This window comes from Archocentrus centrarchus, chromosome 7, assembly GCF_007364275.1.
Source record: "Archocentrus centrarchus isolate MPI-CPG fArcCen1 chromosome 7, fArcCen1, whole genome shotgun sequence".
NCBI lineage: Eukaryota > Metazoa > Chordata > Actinopteri > Cichliformes > Cichlidae > Archocentrus > Archocentrus centrarchus.
The window spans coordinates 8,552,816-8,569,429 of NC_044352.1; the positions used below are offsets into that span (position 1 = coordinate 8,552,816).

Below are 16,614 nucleotides of genomic sequence, written 5' to 3' on the forward strand. Positions count from 1 at the left end.
TGAAAAGTGAAGTTTGAGAGTGAATTAAGAAGAATGTTGGACTAAAGCATTTGTGTGTGTGTGTGTGTGTGTGTTTACCTGGTAGTGCATAAGCGTGTTGAGTCTCTTCCAGTCATTTTCAATCTTAGTTGTGATGTCTTCATCTTGCAATACCACACGAGCCATCCGTCCCTGGCGCCATTCTGACAGCGCAAAAACACAAATACTGACTTATAAACAACTGCATAGTGCAAATTATACATCACAGTGAGCCATGTGTTTAACACCATATGTGGGGGATGCTTTGAATTCACATGTTATTGGTTTATGCAATGCCTCCAGAGCTGGCTACCCTGCGGACCAACTGTGAATACTTATGACACTAAACCAAACTTTTTCAAAGCTTATTTGTCTTTAAGTTGGTGAAATGTAACCCACTCAGAAAGGAAGCTCTCCACACCCACACACATACGAATACATATCAGTTGCCTTTATCCTTGTTCGGCTCTTGGCATGTGCCCTCCTCTCACAGGCTTGGATTGACAAGCATCTTTATTAAACATTACACACGAACAATTGCAAAATATATATTCAGGCAGACTGCACACTTTAATTGGTACTACTGTCACTTACACAGCAGTTGGCCCATCAGGGTCAGGAAAAACAGAAGAGGAGAGCAGACAAGACAGGACGAAAAAAAATGGGCAATGAGAAAATCACCTCATTTCAAAAGGGAAAAAACAGGAAGAGGGGGTAACAGGTAGAGACTATGAGCTCTGTGGGAGGGCAGCAGCTGACAGGTCATTGTGGGTTAATGAAATGATAAGTATGCTAAAAGGGATGTGGATAGCCTCATACTGGGAGTGATCATCGATCTGTTCACTAAGTTTTAAAACTTTGCGCCTCTGCCAGATGACCGTATGGTATCCCTGTCTGGTATAACATACTCCTCAAACCATCTAACCTACACTCAAATCTCCAGATAAAGCTGAAGAACAGAAAGCACTCTTACAGAAAGGCAATTATTTTTGAGAGGGAGGCAATAGATGCACTGAGAGAGATATTGTGGAATGATGGATGGCATGCGGTAAACAGTCCACCCCCCCCCCCCTTCCCCCCCCGCACTTCATTCATATGAAGTAAGAGAAAATGAGAGGCACTGAGAAATGGGATGCAAGGTATGGAAAGGTGAGGATGGAAATGGGAGACTACATGGTAGTGAAACTGTGTTGGCCACTCAGCCGCATTACAAACACAAATGCATGCACACAAAGACAAGCCCACTTCTCTATCTTGATCTACTTTGTCTCATTGGCACTACCAAGCAGTAAAAGCTGCCAGACGGAGGGATGCACCACATACTGTCAGTCAGTTTGATAGAAGGCCTGGCAGCAGCACACTGAAGCTGGCTAGCTGGCTGGGCTGCTAGAACACAGCTTTTATCACACTAATGCATCAATAATCTGTACACACGGCTAGGTTTTCTCTCACTGATACATTAATCTGTGGGTGTGAAGGACTTTACACCTGCCAGCTGCATCTGCAAGTGCTGTGAGGGTTGAGTGTGTTTGTGTATTTATATGTGCATGGGTGTGTGTTTGTGCCATACCAAGGTCCATGTCGACAGCGCGTGGTCGCTGAGAATAGGGCATGTTCTTGTAAACAGCGTCCAGTATCTTCTCCTTCACTTGAGTGATGGTGTCACAGTTCAGCACCTTCACTGGAATCTCTGGACTGTTTTCATTGTCTGGGTTCACACAGTTTAAGATCTGGAGTGCAAATAAGGGGAAAGCAGGAGGGAAAATGGAAAAAGCAGAACAAAAAGCTTGAGATGTCCTGTTACTGCCTGGACTTTGGTCCAGCTTGAAGCTTTGCCCTCATTAGAGTCTCCTCGGAGCATGGCAGGAGCTTTGAAAAACCATTTCCGCTCTTGCTGGCATCCTGAAATCTAATTTCACACCTTCGGCGGGACACCAATTTCCAGCTCTGCCGGGGTGTTAGCATGTAATGAGCCAAATTCCCAGTCAGAGCAATCAGAGCATTGTCATGTCACATGCTGACTCTGTGAGTGTTTTTTTCTCTGTGTGCATTTGTCTGTGTACTGTATATAGAAGAGTATGTTTGGTCTGTTCCAATCTCCACAGCCACCTACTCTAATGTTGGACCAACATGGAGCTAGTGAGATAATTAGTTAATTTTCTTCCTACAATAGAAGGCAGAACCCTCATCTTAAAATCTGATTTTGGCAAAAAATAAATAAATAAATAAAAATCCGGGTGTAGTATATTTGGGTCTGTGTGTGCATACTGTGGGCATCATTTTAACCATAATCATGCTGTTTCTTAGTCAAGAACCTGTATTCGTGCATGCTTTTGAAACTATGTGCAAAGTTCCTGTGTGGCTGGTGGAGTGTGACATACCAGGGTTTTGTACTCGATCTGTTGGCGGATGAGCTTGTCTTCACTTAGGGAGTAACGGGCCTCTCCGGTGATGGCGTCGATGGGACCCTTTTCCATCTGCTGCTTGATGGCACAGTACAGCATGAACAGAGGCTCCCCAGCACACTCCTGCATCCACACAGACAAATCCACAGATTTATACATGAGAAGAGCCTGAAAAAAATCAGACTTTTAAAGAGAAGTTCACTGATAACATATAAAAGAAACAAAACAAAGTATTTGTACTGCACTAACCTTGAGAAACTTGTGAAGGAGGAAAGCGAACCAGTTTGTAAGCATCTTTTCTGCAACCGATTCTGTCCAGAAATTATTTAAAAAAAAAAAAAAAAAGAAAAAACAGAGTCCAGAATGTTACTTTTCCCCTCCTTTTGTTATTCCAAAATAAAAGTTTCATAATTCAAGAGATTATAAGGTTATAAAATTTAGGGAGGGTATCCTGACATCCTGGATGTTTGCATCCTGTGTCTGTGGTCACAGGTACTGAACAGAGCAGACAGTGGACATTTGTGTGTGTATAGTCTGTGTGTATGTGCACATGTGCATGATTGAGTACGCATGAGTGCGAGCCAATGTGCGTGAGGTTGATTATTCACGTGTAGTTCAACACAGCGGGACATCAGCAGCTGTGACAAGCCTCAGCTGTTGAGAGAGACGAGTGCTGTCACTGCCAGGTAACGCCTGATCACAGCCAAAACGATCTCCTCTCCTCTCATTTCCTCTCTTCTTCCTCCTCCGCACCTCCTCTCCCTTCCCAGTCAATCACACAGGGGGTACGGCGTACTGCCGGGCTTGATTGGGCATGAAAACACACAAGCGTGCAATGACCCCTCGACTATTTCGATCACAGGGAACACGAGGGGACAGTGTATGACTCTTATGATTTCTACTCATATCTTTTTCTGAACGCCAGACAAACATCCTCCCACTGCCTCATTAGCACCATCACGGAACACTAGAGAAACAGAAGCTGCACTTAAAGAAAACACAGAATACAGCCAGGTGGGAATGGTTAACGAGCATGAAGCATAGATGAAAGGGTTAGTTCTGGGTGGACAAGCACCTGACATGACTAACAAGTACCTTCCACCTCATCTAGTAAAAATGCTTCTGCCTTACTCTGTTGTTTTTTTGACTACTGCACAAGGCTTCCTACAAAGAGACTTAAAAATGCTATCTGAAACACACCAACACCAAGCTGTTTAGGAACACACACTGTTTTTTTTTTTTTTATCAGCTAGCTTTTGGCCTGTATTATTGACAGTGTCATTGCTCCTGCTAGCTCTAACATAGCTGCTACAAACACTAATCACAAGTTAACATGCCGTGGTAAAGAGCCCCATAGACTGCACTGCTGTTTGCAGCTTGTGATTGTCACCTGGCCGTGAATGATCACTGCCAGTCAGCCTGTCCATGAGCACTGCCAATTTAAATGACAGTGGCCTGGAAAAAAAAATGACCCTCTTAATGTAGCAGGAAATTACTGTGATTACTCTGGTGGATATGATGGAAGGTCTTTATAGCGCACTTTTCTGAACTGGGGATTAGCAGGAATCGGAGCAGCCAGGTATTAAAGACAAGTTAGAAGGCTTCCGTCTCCTCAATAGTGCTAGGCATGATTATACCTATTCAGGCTCTGAATGGACTTGAAGGGAGATTATGACTATTGTGGAGATAATTGCGTTAAGTCGTGTTTGAGGGCTATGAGCAAGAGTCTGGGACCAACGCAGAAGTCCCAGCAGGATTGTGTGAGCCAGGGAGGTTACAACAGCCAACAATTTAGTCAGTGAGACAAGATAAAGCGTCATTCTTTCTCTCTCATTAAATTGAGATTGAATGGAGCGTCGGTCTATTTTTTTTTTACTTGTTAATACAAAACTTTCCTTCAGCTGCAGGACAGAGCAGCAGAGGTTATATTTTGTTTTGAATGATGTGCAGTCGAGCTCTGATGTTGTCTTCCACGCCTGAAGGCTATTCCCCTGCCAACGAGAGCGCTGGCCAGTCTATTGGCAGTTTGTTGAGAGGACGGAGACTTGTGTGACAGCCTGTTTGAAGTGTGATGTGCCAGCGGGGGGAGGGAGCGAGTACATTAGCTCACCCAGTTTCAGGTACCGGATGAGAGAGTAAACAATGCTGCACAATCATACATGCTGTGTATGCATCTGGGCTTCATTCTGTGCATGAATGCATCATCTTTGGTGCCACGTGTACAAGCTCCACCCTTTTTATCATTTCAACATTTGTATAAATACAGTATTGTGCAAAAGTCTTGACCCACTGCTCATTTTTTTAGATTTTGCCAGGAAAATGAGTGCAGCAATTTATTGAAACATGTAGAAACATATATGAAAATACAGTATATAAGGCAAAAACAGGGCTTGTACAATTCTAGTCAACGTTATAGGTAATATGGTATGATCAGTCAGTTCTTGTGTAATTTGGCACAACTCAGCCTTTTTTCCCTATTTCCATTCCTTATGAATTCCTTCTTGACAGCCACACCTCCACTGAGACCATTTCTGGTGAGGCTTCCATGAACAGTAGATGGATCAACTGAAGGGCTAGATGCATCTCTCAGGTCCTGTGCCAGGTCTTTGCTGGATTTTTTCCTGTTTCTTATGAATATGACTTGTTCATCTGCTGTAGATAGCTGAACAGCCTGCCACTTCTACTTTTGTCCTCCATTTGTTCAGTTTCCTCAGAATTTTTAAGGACACACTGCACACCATGCTGAGATATGCCAAGTTTTCGACTAAATAGCTCTTTGGGAATCACATTGTTGGTGCAAAAATATAATTTTATGCCTGTCAAACTTTGTTATCTTTGGTATTTTTCAAAGAAACGGGAACAAATGATGACAGGTTACTAGTAAGTGCCTAAAGATACAATTCAAATTTGGTTCTTTGCTAGGTTGTATGTTATGTGTAGAAGCAAGGCTGGTTCATCCCTTGAGTTAGGTGCCCTTTCATGTTTGATTGATTCATAGGTTAGTGTCTAGTGCTTTTACAAAAAAAAAAAAAACAGCCCTCTGAAAATGGAGAACTTTGAAAGACCTTCAGAAAGCCTGGAGAACTGTTTCTCAAGACTACTTAAAAAAATAAAAGAAAGTGTGGCTCCTTGGAAGCAAAATACAAAGAAATGGGGGATGGCTAAAACTTTTGCATAGTACCATAAATGCACAACCGAGAGAATACATATTTAAAGAAAGAAAGGCACAAATGCAGTATTTCTTCACAGTATTAAAAAAAAAAAAAAACTTAATTTGAAAACATAATCAGGAGCCTGAGGCTGTATTTTGATACTGAATAAACTTAAATGTATTGTGCAGTTTTTTGGACAATACTCCAAATCCCTCTGTAATTGCCCTCCTTCCTCTACAAGAATTCACCCATCTTTATATACACACACACACACACACACACACACACACACACACACACACACACACACACACACACACACACACAAACACACACACCCACCACATGCTTACCATGTGCCCCTCCCTGCTTGTATGAGACTTGAGTGTGTTAGAAGTTAATGGAACCTATTAAGCATTTTAATAAGCTCAGCAAGTCCCGAAGAAGGAAGTCAAATAAAGCCTTTGTGAGGGGGCTGTGCTGACTCCCCTTTAATATCTCTCCTCTTGAATGTCGGGTGGGGGGGAGCCCTTTGTTCTCCTCCTCCTCCTTTCCTTCTTGTCCTCCTCCTCATCTGCCTCCACTTCCTTCTTTCTATTAATTGAGTTTCATTAATGAACATCAGGATTTCATTATCCCACATAGTGCTTAAGACGGGCCCCATCGCTGGTCTCCTAATGGCAGCTAGGGTGGGGGGGTGGGGGGCTATATTAGCAGCCAGTGAAATGTCTTTCAATGAAACTAATGCCAAACACAATACTTGTGCTCTTAATAATGCTGTACTCCATTGCTCTGCATGGGCGGAAATCTCATTACAAAAATGCGTAGGAGAAAAATAACACAAGATTGAAAAGTCTCAAGGTGATGGAAGCAATGCTCAGTGATCCCATTAAAAGAGCATTATAAAGAAGAGAAAGTGAAAGAAACTGGGCAAAGCAAGTGGCTTTGACAAAACTTAAAAAGGAGACAATGGAGAAGAGATTTTAATGCGGAAAAGAAGAGGCTTTCCTAGCATGTTTTGGTAGGGGTCGTTAAACATGCAGAGGTTAGATTAACTATGGATGGGCAGAAAGCCAGGCAGAGGACAACATACACATGGAGAGAGGCAGAACTGGACTGATGGGACGCAGAGAGAAAGTGAACACAAAAATGCTAATGGTGGTAAATACAATCCAAACATTATAGGGTGTTTCATCAATTCCACTTAGCGCACTGAAGAGTGGTAAAAAAAAATCAAACACAAAGCTTAGATATTGCTTTCAAAAAGCTTTTAGGAGAATGAAAGTGACCGTGAGCCAAAATCTTTCCTCATCAAGACAAAGTCAACAGAAGGCATTTGAAATCTTTAAATACCAAAGAGACCGGAGTTTCTCTGAAAAAAAAAAAAAAACAAGCCTCAGAAGAGCGTGGAGTGCACCCTTCAAATATGATTCCAGGAACTTGGACTGCATAAATGAAAGATAATGTACAATGTCCTATCATTTTTTCTTTCACTGGTCTGATATGATTGATGGTAAAATGGGGCCTGGCACTTTGCTGAGCTTAAGAGTAAAACGTGTGTATATAGCACATAACAACTAATGTGAGTTGCACGGTATAGTATAACATTTCCAAATTCCCCTCTGGCTTTCAGACCCATTCAACCTACCATCAAACTTTCTCAGTGACACAAGCTGTGTTGTATTCCTTTCAGCTACTATGAGGTTAACTACTTCCTCAAATACTGCAGATGGCAACGATTTACTTTTCATGCTTACTCTGCCAGGAGGCACGTCACGTGCATTCGTTTTAATTCTAGGACATAATTCTTCAACCTATTCACAGTGTCAACTTCTTTAAGGGAAAGAACAGAAATTTAATGCAAATTCCACGATGCATTTCTGTTACGGTACATATTTATTAAAGTTATGTGCATATTAGTCACTATAAGGTCAAATTTGCTTTTAGCAAATGTACTATCAGATCTGTGCAGACACCTGAGGAAGACGGATGTTCCTTTAACAGCCTGTTCCATTTAACCCACCTTTAAACCTGCACACTAGGCAAGAAAGCTGCATACCTTATAACTGCACGTGGATATTAATTAATCTAACATTATCATTCCCAATGTAGTATAGATAGTGCATCAGCAATTAAATGCTCAAATATAGAAAACATAATATCTGGAGATAATCGGCCCATGTGAAAGACAGAATATGTGAGCGGACTACAAAAAAGTAGCTATAATGGAGGCGGCAGAGATGGTGAGAAGACAGAGGAGATGCAGGGTCAATGTTAATCAGAGACAGTCAGCATCCTGAACGTGCTGCACATGTAACTTGGAAATTTATCTGTGGAAAGAGTTGCAAACCTCAGTGTAATGTGCTCAATTCATATGTTTATTAGTTGTTTAATTAGAATTCCACACCTGAAGCATACGTGTCCTCAGCCCCCCCCCCCCCCCCCCACCCCCCCCACCCCCCCCCACCCCGTCTTCTCCTTTCTTTTTTGTGGAAAGGCTAGTAACAGCGTGGTGCTCCAGCTTCTCACACAAACTCACTGAACAGAAAGCTGGGACATAATCCTCCCACATAAAGCTTGGTAATTATGGCACCTTGCTTTGCTGGAAAACCTGTGTGCATATACTGTACTTGTGCTCTTTTACATACACCACAGTATATAATGTCTCTCTGTAACACTTTAAATATTCCCTGCCAAGTCTTCCTTTTAAATAAACATTTTAGTTTGCACATGCACACATAAAAACACGCTCTTTGTGATTTGGTTGTTTCGCAACTGTGCGTTTTGTGTGCAATCTTGGGTGCCATGGTTGATGGAGGAGATTGGTGTATTTACTACTACTACTTTATACTAAATCTATGTGTCAGGTTTCTTTTGGGCTTAGATGCTGTTGATTTCTGTCTGTGGTGCTCATGGGGTGGAAGAGCTGAGGGGCTTTGGATGAGTAAAATTTTTTTTTTTGGCATTAGTATTTGTTTGTTGGTCTCTCACTGCCTGAGCATGTTTCCTTGGTGGTTTGGAGGTCAGGATATGAGGGAGTGTTGGCTGGGGAATGGTGGTGTGGTAGGGTGAGGTCATGTATGAATAGTATACAAATAGGATTAAAAAGCTGATTTCAAAAAACACCTCTTAATTGTAAACTATCTGAAACCTATTAAAACCACACAAATACGCCACACTAGGTGTTGCACTAGGTGACATCTTCTGCTGACAAATCTGGGCACTGCAGTGCACTTTGAGTGAACTCCCTTATATGCTGTCCTGCAGCACCAAATTTGTGGCCTAAATAGTCCCCAAGTAAGCCACAAATTACCTTTAAGTATCACTAACTGAAAACTACAATACCTAGGTGTTTTAGAAAAATGATTTTGTCTGTTATAAAAATGAAAGATTTTGTTTGTGACCTATTTAGAGAGTTTCATCTTCAGTAATAAATAGTTTTGGGGCTCTGTGTCACAGGCAGACTGGGGATATTGGAAAGTACTAAAAGGTAGACTAACACTATGCTGGATGGCTTTTGGTGGCAGAAACGTGGATATCGCATATGGGAAAGTATGTGCTTTAATAAGCAACGATTTGGTTACATTACATATTAAACCACAGCCACAAACAGCCTGATTGGTTACAGATGTCACCAATTCTGTATCTTTGTAGTTCTTGCGTTTATTGTTTTCTATTAAAAGGTAGAACCTGCTAGCTTGAAAACCTGGTCTTAGATGAATTTTCAACCAACTGTAAATGAGTGAAATTATTGACTTGGTTGCCCTGGATGTCCTTGAACTACTGTAGTTATGTGAATTCTGCCATAAATAATGTTGTTCATAAATAATGCATTGGCAATCACATTCTGAGAAAAAGTATTTACATCACTGGAATCCAATACAGACAACACAGATTCATTCTTCGCTCCAGTATGTCAGTAAAATGTGTTCTAAAGTGCATGACATGTACAGAAATATGCACAGTACCCCGAAAAATACAAGAGCACAAAAGCACACACATCTGTTAACATACAGCTAATTTATTACAACCGCAAAACAAAGAGGAACTTAACTGGAATAATACTGTAGCTGGTGTTTCACTATCCTGTTGTATATAATAAAAGACTGAAGTGACACGACAGAAAATACAACTGAAAGGGAAAATGGTAAAAAAAAAAAAAGCAGACTTGCTCTACGGCCCGCACAAACACAATTACTGCTTAGAGAAATGTTCAATTTGACTATCATCACAGATGTGTGAGTGTGTGTGTGTGTGTGTGTGTGTGTGTGTGTGTGTCAGTTGGCTGGCTTCACGTCGGCTTTTCTCTAAATAGGCAAAGAGGAAGACAACAACACCCGAGAGCCATGTCAAATCAGTAATCCCTTAAATTTTTCATAAAAATGGGGACTGAAATGTAAAAACGATAGGACATTTAGCCCTCCAGGCTGCAAAGGCAGGACCTGAGGATTATGTACCACTGCGTTCCTAATAAGAATGGATAATGAAAACTTAGAGGTGACATGAAGCCCCCGCTGTCACGTAAAATAACAGCTTAATCCAGGTCCATTTGATGCTGTGCCGCTTTAGTCAATTCCAGTGTCAATATGCACGGTATTTTCTATCTGGCAGTAATTTAAGCCTGACTATTAACGTGTTCTTTTTTTTTTTTTTAATAGAAACACTTAACATCTGTAATAAGGAGCATTAACAGCAGAAAGAAGATGATGTCTGGAAACAAAGCAGCTGCCTGGTCTCACTGTCTCATCTTATTAAGTCAAGTAAACAATCAAAATCATGCACAAAGCAGTCAGGCTTTAGGGAGGACTGTGTTTTGTGATTTGTTTTTGAACTACTTACATTTCTATACCTACAAAGTCACCAAAACCAGCCGAGGACACTTGGGCCACAACTTAGTAGGTATTTAAAATTTTAGCATGTCATGCTAACTTCCCAGGGAAACAATGTACACTTGATACAAGGAGAAAAAAGTTAAGTTGAACCACTTTTAAATGTTTTATAAGGAGCCTTAGCTTGGAGGATAAGTTACAGTGACATTGGTATTTAGAGAGCACGGTGGGGGGGTGGGAGGTGGGGGGGGGGGGGGGGGGGGGGGGAGCTGGAGAGAATGTGAAATTATGCAGAGAACTCGGAGGTTGCTCCTCATGCAAATATTGCATGTTGTTTGTCTCACTGTGTTGCAGATGTTCAAGTACCATAACAATAATTACAAGTCTTTGTAATAAGAAACATGGGAAAATAAGAATACATCCACTCATAAGAAAAAGGTTAAAGAACATATGACTCTAAATGAATACATGTCCATCCTTCTAAAACCATGAACATCATATAGCCAACTATATAGTCATCTAACAAACATTGTTTTTGGTATCCGCATAACTGATAGCAAAGAACAGGATCACATATGAGTGGATAAACAGTAATGCTGCGTGTTTTTATTTTTTTATGAATATTATAAAGCTTTGCCAAGCAAACAGTATTACCAAGGATTAAAGTATTCTCACTGCTATTGTGCATGATAGCGAGACCTTTGTTTATCTCACTTTGTGTTCATTTCTTTCTTCTTTTTAACCATTTGAAAAAATAATTACATGAAACTATGAATAAAAAAGCTTTTCCTCTGAATTTATAGGTTGTTGTTCATCAGGAAATTTACTGTAAGTCCGCATATTAAAATGCAACAAATAAGTTACGCTTAGATTCAGAAGGACACAAAGCCCTTATGTCACTTAAAAACATTATCGCCATGTTACCTGCGCAACAGCAGTTTGGGATGGTTCTTGCTCTCCAGGTTGCGGTCAATCAGGTCTGACAGCAGGTGTTTAAGGACATCGGTGGCATACTCCAGTCGTCCTTGAAGGGCAGTCATGATAAGTGAGGCCACGTTGCCGCGGTCCCTCATGGAGAAAGAGCGCTGCATTTCTAGTGTTCGGATGAAGGTGAGCAGGAACACTTTGTTGTTGATGAGCTGGCCAAACAGCTTCAGGGCCTTCTCCACATTCTGCTGGCCATTGCCTGACACCTGAAAAAGGGGAGTAACAGTGCATGTGTTAAGGCTAATGAGTATCAAGCACTAATTTGTTTCATAATAACATTAATGATATGCTGCTGAAATATTTTTTTGAAAAGGTTCTTTGCGCTTTAACTTTCTTTATTCCCTTGTCTCACTCACTCACTCACTCACTCACTCACTCACTCACTCACTCACTCACTCACTCTCTCACTCACTCACTCACTCACTCACTCACTCACTCACTCACTCACACACACGAGAGATTTTTCCAAAAGCACCAAAATCTTCACTCATGTTTCACCTCAGGCAGAAAAAAGTTCTCACTCATGATGACTCACTGAGAAGATCTGAATCAATTATTGACCGGATCCCCTTTATAAAGCATTGTACTCTAGTTAAATGTTAAGCAAGCATCATGGGTAAAATAATCTAAGTAATATTCCCTTTGTACTTGTGTGAATGCATGACAGTTTGCATAAACATATGGGTCCTGTGGCAGGAAACACAAAATGTCACACAAAATGCCAAATTTATGTAGCTCACTAAGTGAATCGTCACTGCCTTTGATCTCTTGCAAACATGGCTGTCCTTATCTGAGCAACTAGCCACTTAACTAACTACCTGGCATAGCTAGTTATTCGATCTCACACTGCTACATACAATCTCTACCGCGATGAATCCCCCTTATACTCGATAGTCTCATCCTCTGACACCACCACATCCAACATAAAATAATAATTTCCTAGCACTACTCTGGCACTGCAAAGAGGAGGAAAAAGTCTTAAACAGTCAGTTTCTCCCCCATTGGAGGAACCCAAAGTTCTGCTTGAGGATTGGGAATTACTCACTTCATTACCCCTCATACTGCAGCCACTAGTGGATGAAATAGCCATGTGCTGGGACCCTGTTTTCCATGAGGGAGCTTGCATGCGAGGTGTATATATGTGTGTGTGTATGCTGCCCAGCATGATTGACTGCGTGTGTTGGGGGGGAGCAGAGTGTAGAAAGGATAGATAGCACACTGGTAGCCTTTCCCCCCTTGAGCAATTTCCCGCTTATGGTTACCCTACAGGGGAAGTGGTCAGGGCAGACGCACTCTGGCTTTAGCACTTTCTTTGTATATTTATGTATTTATTTTAGCTCAGACTAAAGTTCCCTTGCCCTTCCTCTCTTTTTATTTACCCTCCCTGCACTCTGTCCATAGTTACCTCCAGTTCTCTGAGGACAGGGTGATCCTCTATGCCAGGAAAAAGGACCCTCATGGCATAGGTTCTGTAATCCAGATAGGGGATACCAGCTCTGTCGAGGTCGCTGGTGAGCTCATTGATGTCTGTCTGTAACTCAGCAAAGGCTGGAAGAGAAGGAAGGCAGGGAAATGAGACAAGTTGAAGGGAATGCTTGTGAAATGCATCCTGAAAATAAAACCGTTATTTAATCCCCAAGGACCAAATCTGTGAATCCTTCTTATCTTCATGGGGCTTACTGCTGCTATGATGAAGATGACAGAAAGCTCAAGATAGTCTTCATGTCAGAGAAACTCAATATTTTACATCTCTCTCCCAAAAAATAAATAAACAAATAGATCCCCCCCCCCTCTCTCTCACACACACACACACACACACACATACATTCACTTTCCCACTCATTTTTATCTACCAGCCAGTAAATTGGCTGTAGCAAAGGCCCCAAAGTGTGTGTCATCTCAGTGTGAGGCTGCAGGTGAGCACTAGTTAATTGGCTCCATCCTGACTGACTCTGGTTCAAGCCCACGGCTCTGTTGCTTTACTTTGCCGCCCTTGGGGAGGCTCCCTGCCTGCAGCCTATCACAGGAGCAGCAGTCGTCTCCTAAAACCCTCCTCCAAACCCCACCATCTCTAACCGGTCTTAGCCCTCACCTCCTGGTACCAAAGTCCCCTGTGACTCAGAGGTTTACACACCAACACATGGAAACACATATATATACACACTCATAAGGAGGAACTCAGGTAGCTATCTAAATCCACCCCGCGGGGAAAGTACTCGCCAGGCCAGTGCTAATGGTTAAAACATTAATCTTCTTCTTTCCCAAGGCTACCTGTGTGTGATTCTCCCAGTTTGCCTACTTTATCTGCTTCTCTGTCTGTGTCTGTCTGTCATTTGACCATTCTTTTCTATTACTACATAATAACACTGGGACAGCTGATCAGGGGTGGCTGGAGGGGATAAGTAATAAGGTCCCCTCTGGCTGATGAAATCGCCTCTACACTGTCAAACCTGAACCTCACTTTTGCCACCGACTGGCTAAAATAACCCCAATCATGACATCAGGGGCAATCAGCAGTGTTTATTTCAAAGTACCAATGTGGAAATGATGTGACGCTCACAACTAGGAAACGAGAGCAGTCAGTGCTCACTTTTGTTTTACCATATCACACATTTCTGAAAAAAATATACATTATATACACACACAAAGGTAGAACCACACACAGTGTATAAAAACAATGTAGAATTTTAGCATCATATAAAATACAAGAACAAGACATGTGTCATGTCTAATATGCATTTTGCTGGGATGTGTTAATATAATGCCAAATTCATTCATATTTGTATGCATGCAAGCTTGTTTCCATCATGCAAACTAGAAATCAGAAAGAAAAGGATTTAGTACATGATGAGAACGGTCACATGGAGGGCTAAATGAGTTAATCTTTTGTGATAAATAACAAGGATGACCCAGATTTGGAGAAATTTTCACAGAATTATTTAAAACATACTGACTGCTGGGAATTGCCTCAACTACTATAATATATACACGCACACATTTATGCTTGTTATTTGTTTTGAGTGATAAAGAGGCCTCCAAAATCACCGGCGGTAAATGGATATTCCAAGCAAATCATGCTCAGTCTACAATCGTCACTTCATCAGTGGGCTGACGCACAGTGCTGCACCAGGTCTGGATGTAAACGCTTCTATTCTAACACTAACCTTCCTTGCACTCTAGGGCAACTCGTGATTCCAGGTTGTCCATTTGCATCTGCAAGCGCTTAAGGGTCAGATCGTTTTCACGTGACTTTCGCTTGTAGGCGATCAGGACGAGGATGACGATGATGAGGAGGAGACCTCCACCCGCAGCAATGCTAACAATGGCTGGAAGGGTCAGCAGGCTGTCAGACATTATGTGCACGGCACCCGGGGACACATGGAGACCACCAACTTGAACCTGCCAAGAAAGGCAAGACGTCACAGTGAAATCATTAAAACTAAAGCACTGATGATAACTGTTACCACAGCAATGCTTAAGCCAAGTCTTAAAAATTATGATAAAAACCTCGGCAAATATTGTCTGCTAAAATTGATACTGACTGCAAACACATGGCCACCTATATGATGACATTGAAAGGGAAACAGTGTGAAGATTGCACTCAATAAGCAAACGGGTAACTAAAAATAATTGTGGTGGCAGAACCTTCTGACATCTAGAGCACAGCCATGCTGCTCTTGCTTTGACCCCGTTTCTTCAGCTGAATTCACAATGATGAGAGTACAGATAATAGAGCTGAGAGGTTTACTATTATAAAGAAGAAATCACAAATACAGGGATAGATGGAAAGTAAGTGGGAAAAGAAGTTAGGGCCATAACAAACACACAGAACAGACCAGTACTGACCATGACTTTGTATTGGCCAGTGAGGTTGGGAGGCTCACACAGCAGCTGGCTCTCAGACACAGTGACAGAACAGGGAGTCTCTCCTATTAGTACTGTGTAGTTAAGCTTCACCCCTCCTGATGCTGGAGGAACCAGGTTTCTGCCCTGTGGGCATAGAGCAGAGGGATGTAAAATTAGAAGGTAAACTCAGACAGAAAACCACACATATCAACAAAAATCAAACGTTTTTTAAAAAGGAACCACAAAAATATGTCACCTGAATACAGTTTAAATTAAATCCCTAGGTTTGGGCACAGCTGCCACTAAGTAGGATTCCATACTGAGATCAGAAAGGCTGATGATGTATTTTACAGTGGGAACAGCTGGTAATCAGGAGAAACGACCAAAATATATCACTCAACAAAATCTTTGCCCTCCATTTTCCAAGCAGAATAATAAAAGAAAAAACTAATACAGGCACTAAATGCTGTTATTATCCAAACATAATAATGACTGAGTGAGAATTAAAATCCCAAGGATATAATTTTATTATATCTGTTATTTATCTAGGTAAAGAGTCTAATTGAGTTTAAAAATCTGTTTTCCAACACCAACCTGACCAAGAGTGCAGCAGAGATTGTAGCAATTACAAACACAAAAAAACACAGACACACAACCAAAAGGGTGAACACAATATCCAGAGGGGTATATTACAAAGGAAGCTCAAAGCAACTACAAAATATTTGAAAAATATTGTGAGAGTGATTTTGGTTTTTACACAAGTATGCATACAGATAATCGGGAACCAGCCAAAGGATTCGCATATAAAATCCAACCAGAGATAAAAAACAAGCAAACAAACAAACAAACAAAAAAAAACTGTGGATATACTGAAATGGTGTCTTCGCAGCAGAATACAAATTATAAGTATGATGATGTGATACTGTAAGTCTGTGTGGCTTCAACCAGCAAATGCTATGTAGATTAAAAGTATACTAATCTGCTTTTCCTATACCTTGAGAATGATGGGTGAGCCTGGTTTTTGCTCAAGGACACCAGTGATGCTGAGTGGCTCAAAGTAAGGGTTTGGGTAGTAGAGGAGATTAGTGTTGTTGTAGACCAGCAGCGCTTGGACGTTGTTGAAGATGAATCCAAACTCGTCTGCGTGCTTCACAGTGTCCAAACCTGGATGGTACTCCGCCATCAAAGAAGGAGCAAAGCAGCTCATGCTGGTGGTGTTCAATACTTTACACACCTAGAGAGAACAAACACACACACACACACACACACACACACAAGAGAAAAATGTTATAGAGAAACTTTCTACTTTCTGTGATGATACCAGGGATGTGTTGCACTGAAACAATCTGCACCATCTGAAATGATAGCCTGTCCCCC

General features: G+C 41.5%; 1 protein-coding gene across 1 annotated transcript in view; it reads right to left on the reverse strand.

Annotated features, from left to right (window-relative positions):
* The window catches only part of plxna2 (plexin A2), a 162,068-nt gene that overhangs the window by 13,782 nt on the left and 131,672 nt on the right, over nt 1-16,614 (reverse strand). The window contains exons 18-26 of the mRNA XM_030733005.1: nt 16,232-16,471; nt 15,238-15,381; nt 14,556-14,790; nt 12,797-12,939; nt 11,329-11,597; nt 2,673-2,739; nt 2,400-2,546; nt 1,589-1,748; nt 79-182 (exon numbers count right to left, since the gene is read on the reverse strand). Of these exons, the coding sequence (XP_030588865.1) occupies nt 79-182; nt 1,589-1,748; nt 2,400-2,546; nt 2,673-2,739; nt 11,329-11,597; nt 12,797-12,939; nt 14,556-14,790; nt 15,238-15,381; nt 16,232-16,471 (1,509 nt within the window). The remainder of the gene's footprint in view (nt 1-78; nt 183-1,588; nt 1,749-2,399; nt 2,547-2,672; nt 2,740-11,328; nt 11,598-12,796; nt 12,940-14,555; nt 14,791-15,237; nt 15,382-16,231; nt 16,472-16,614) is intronic.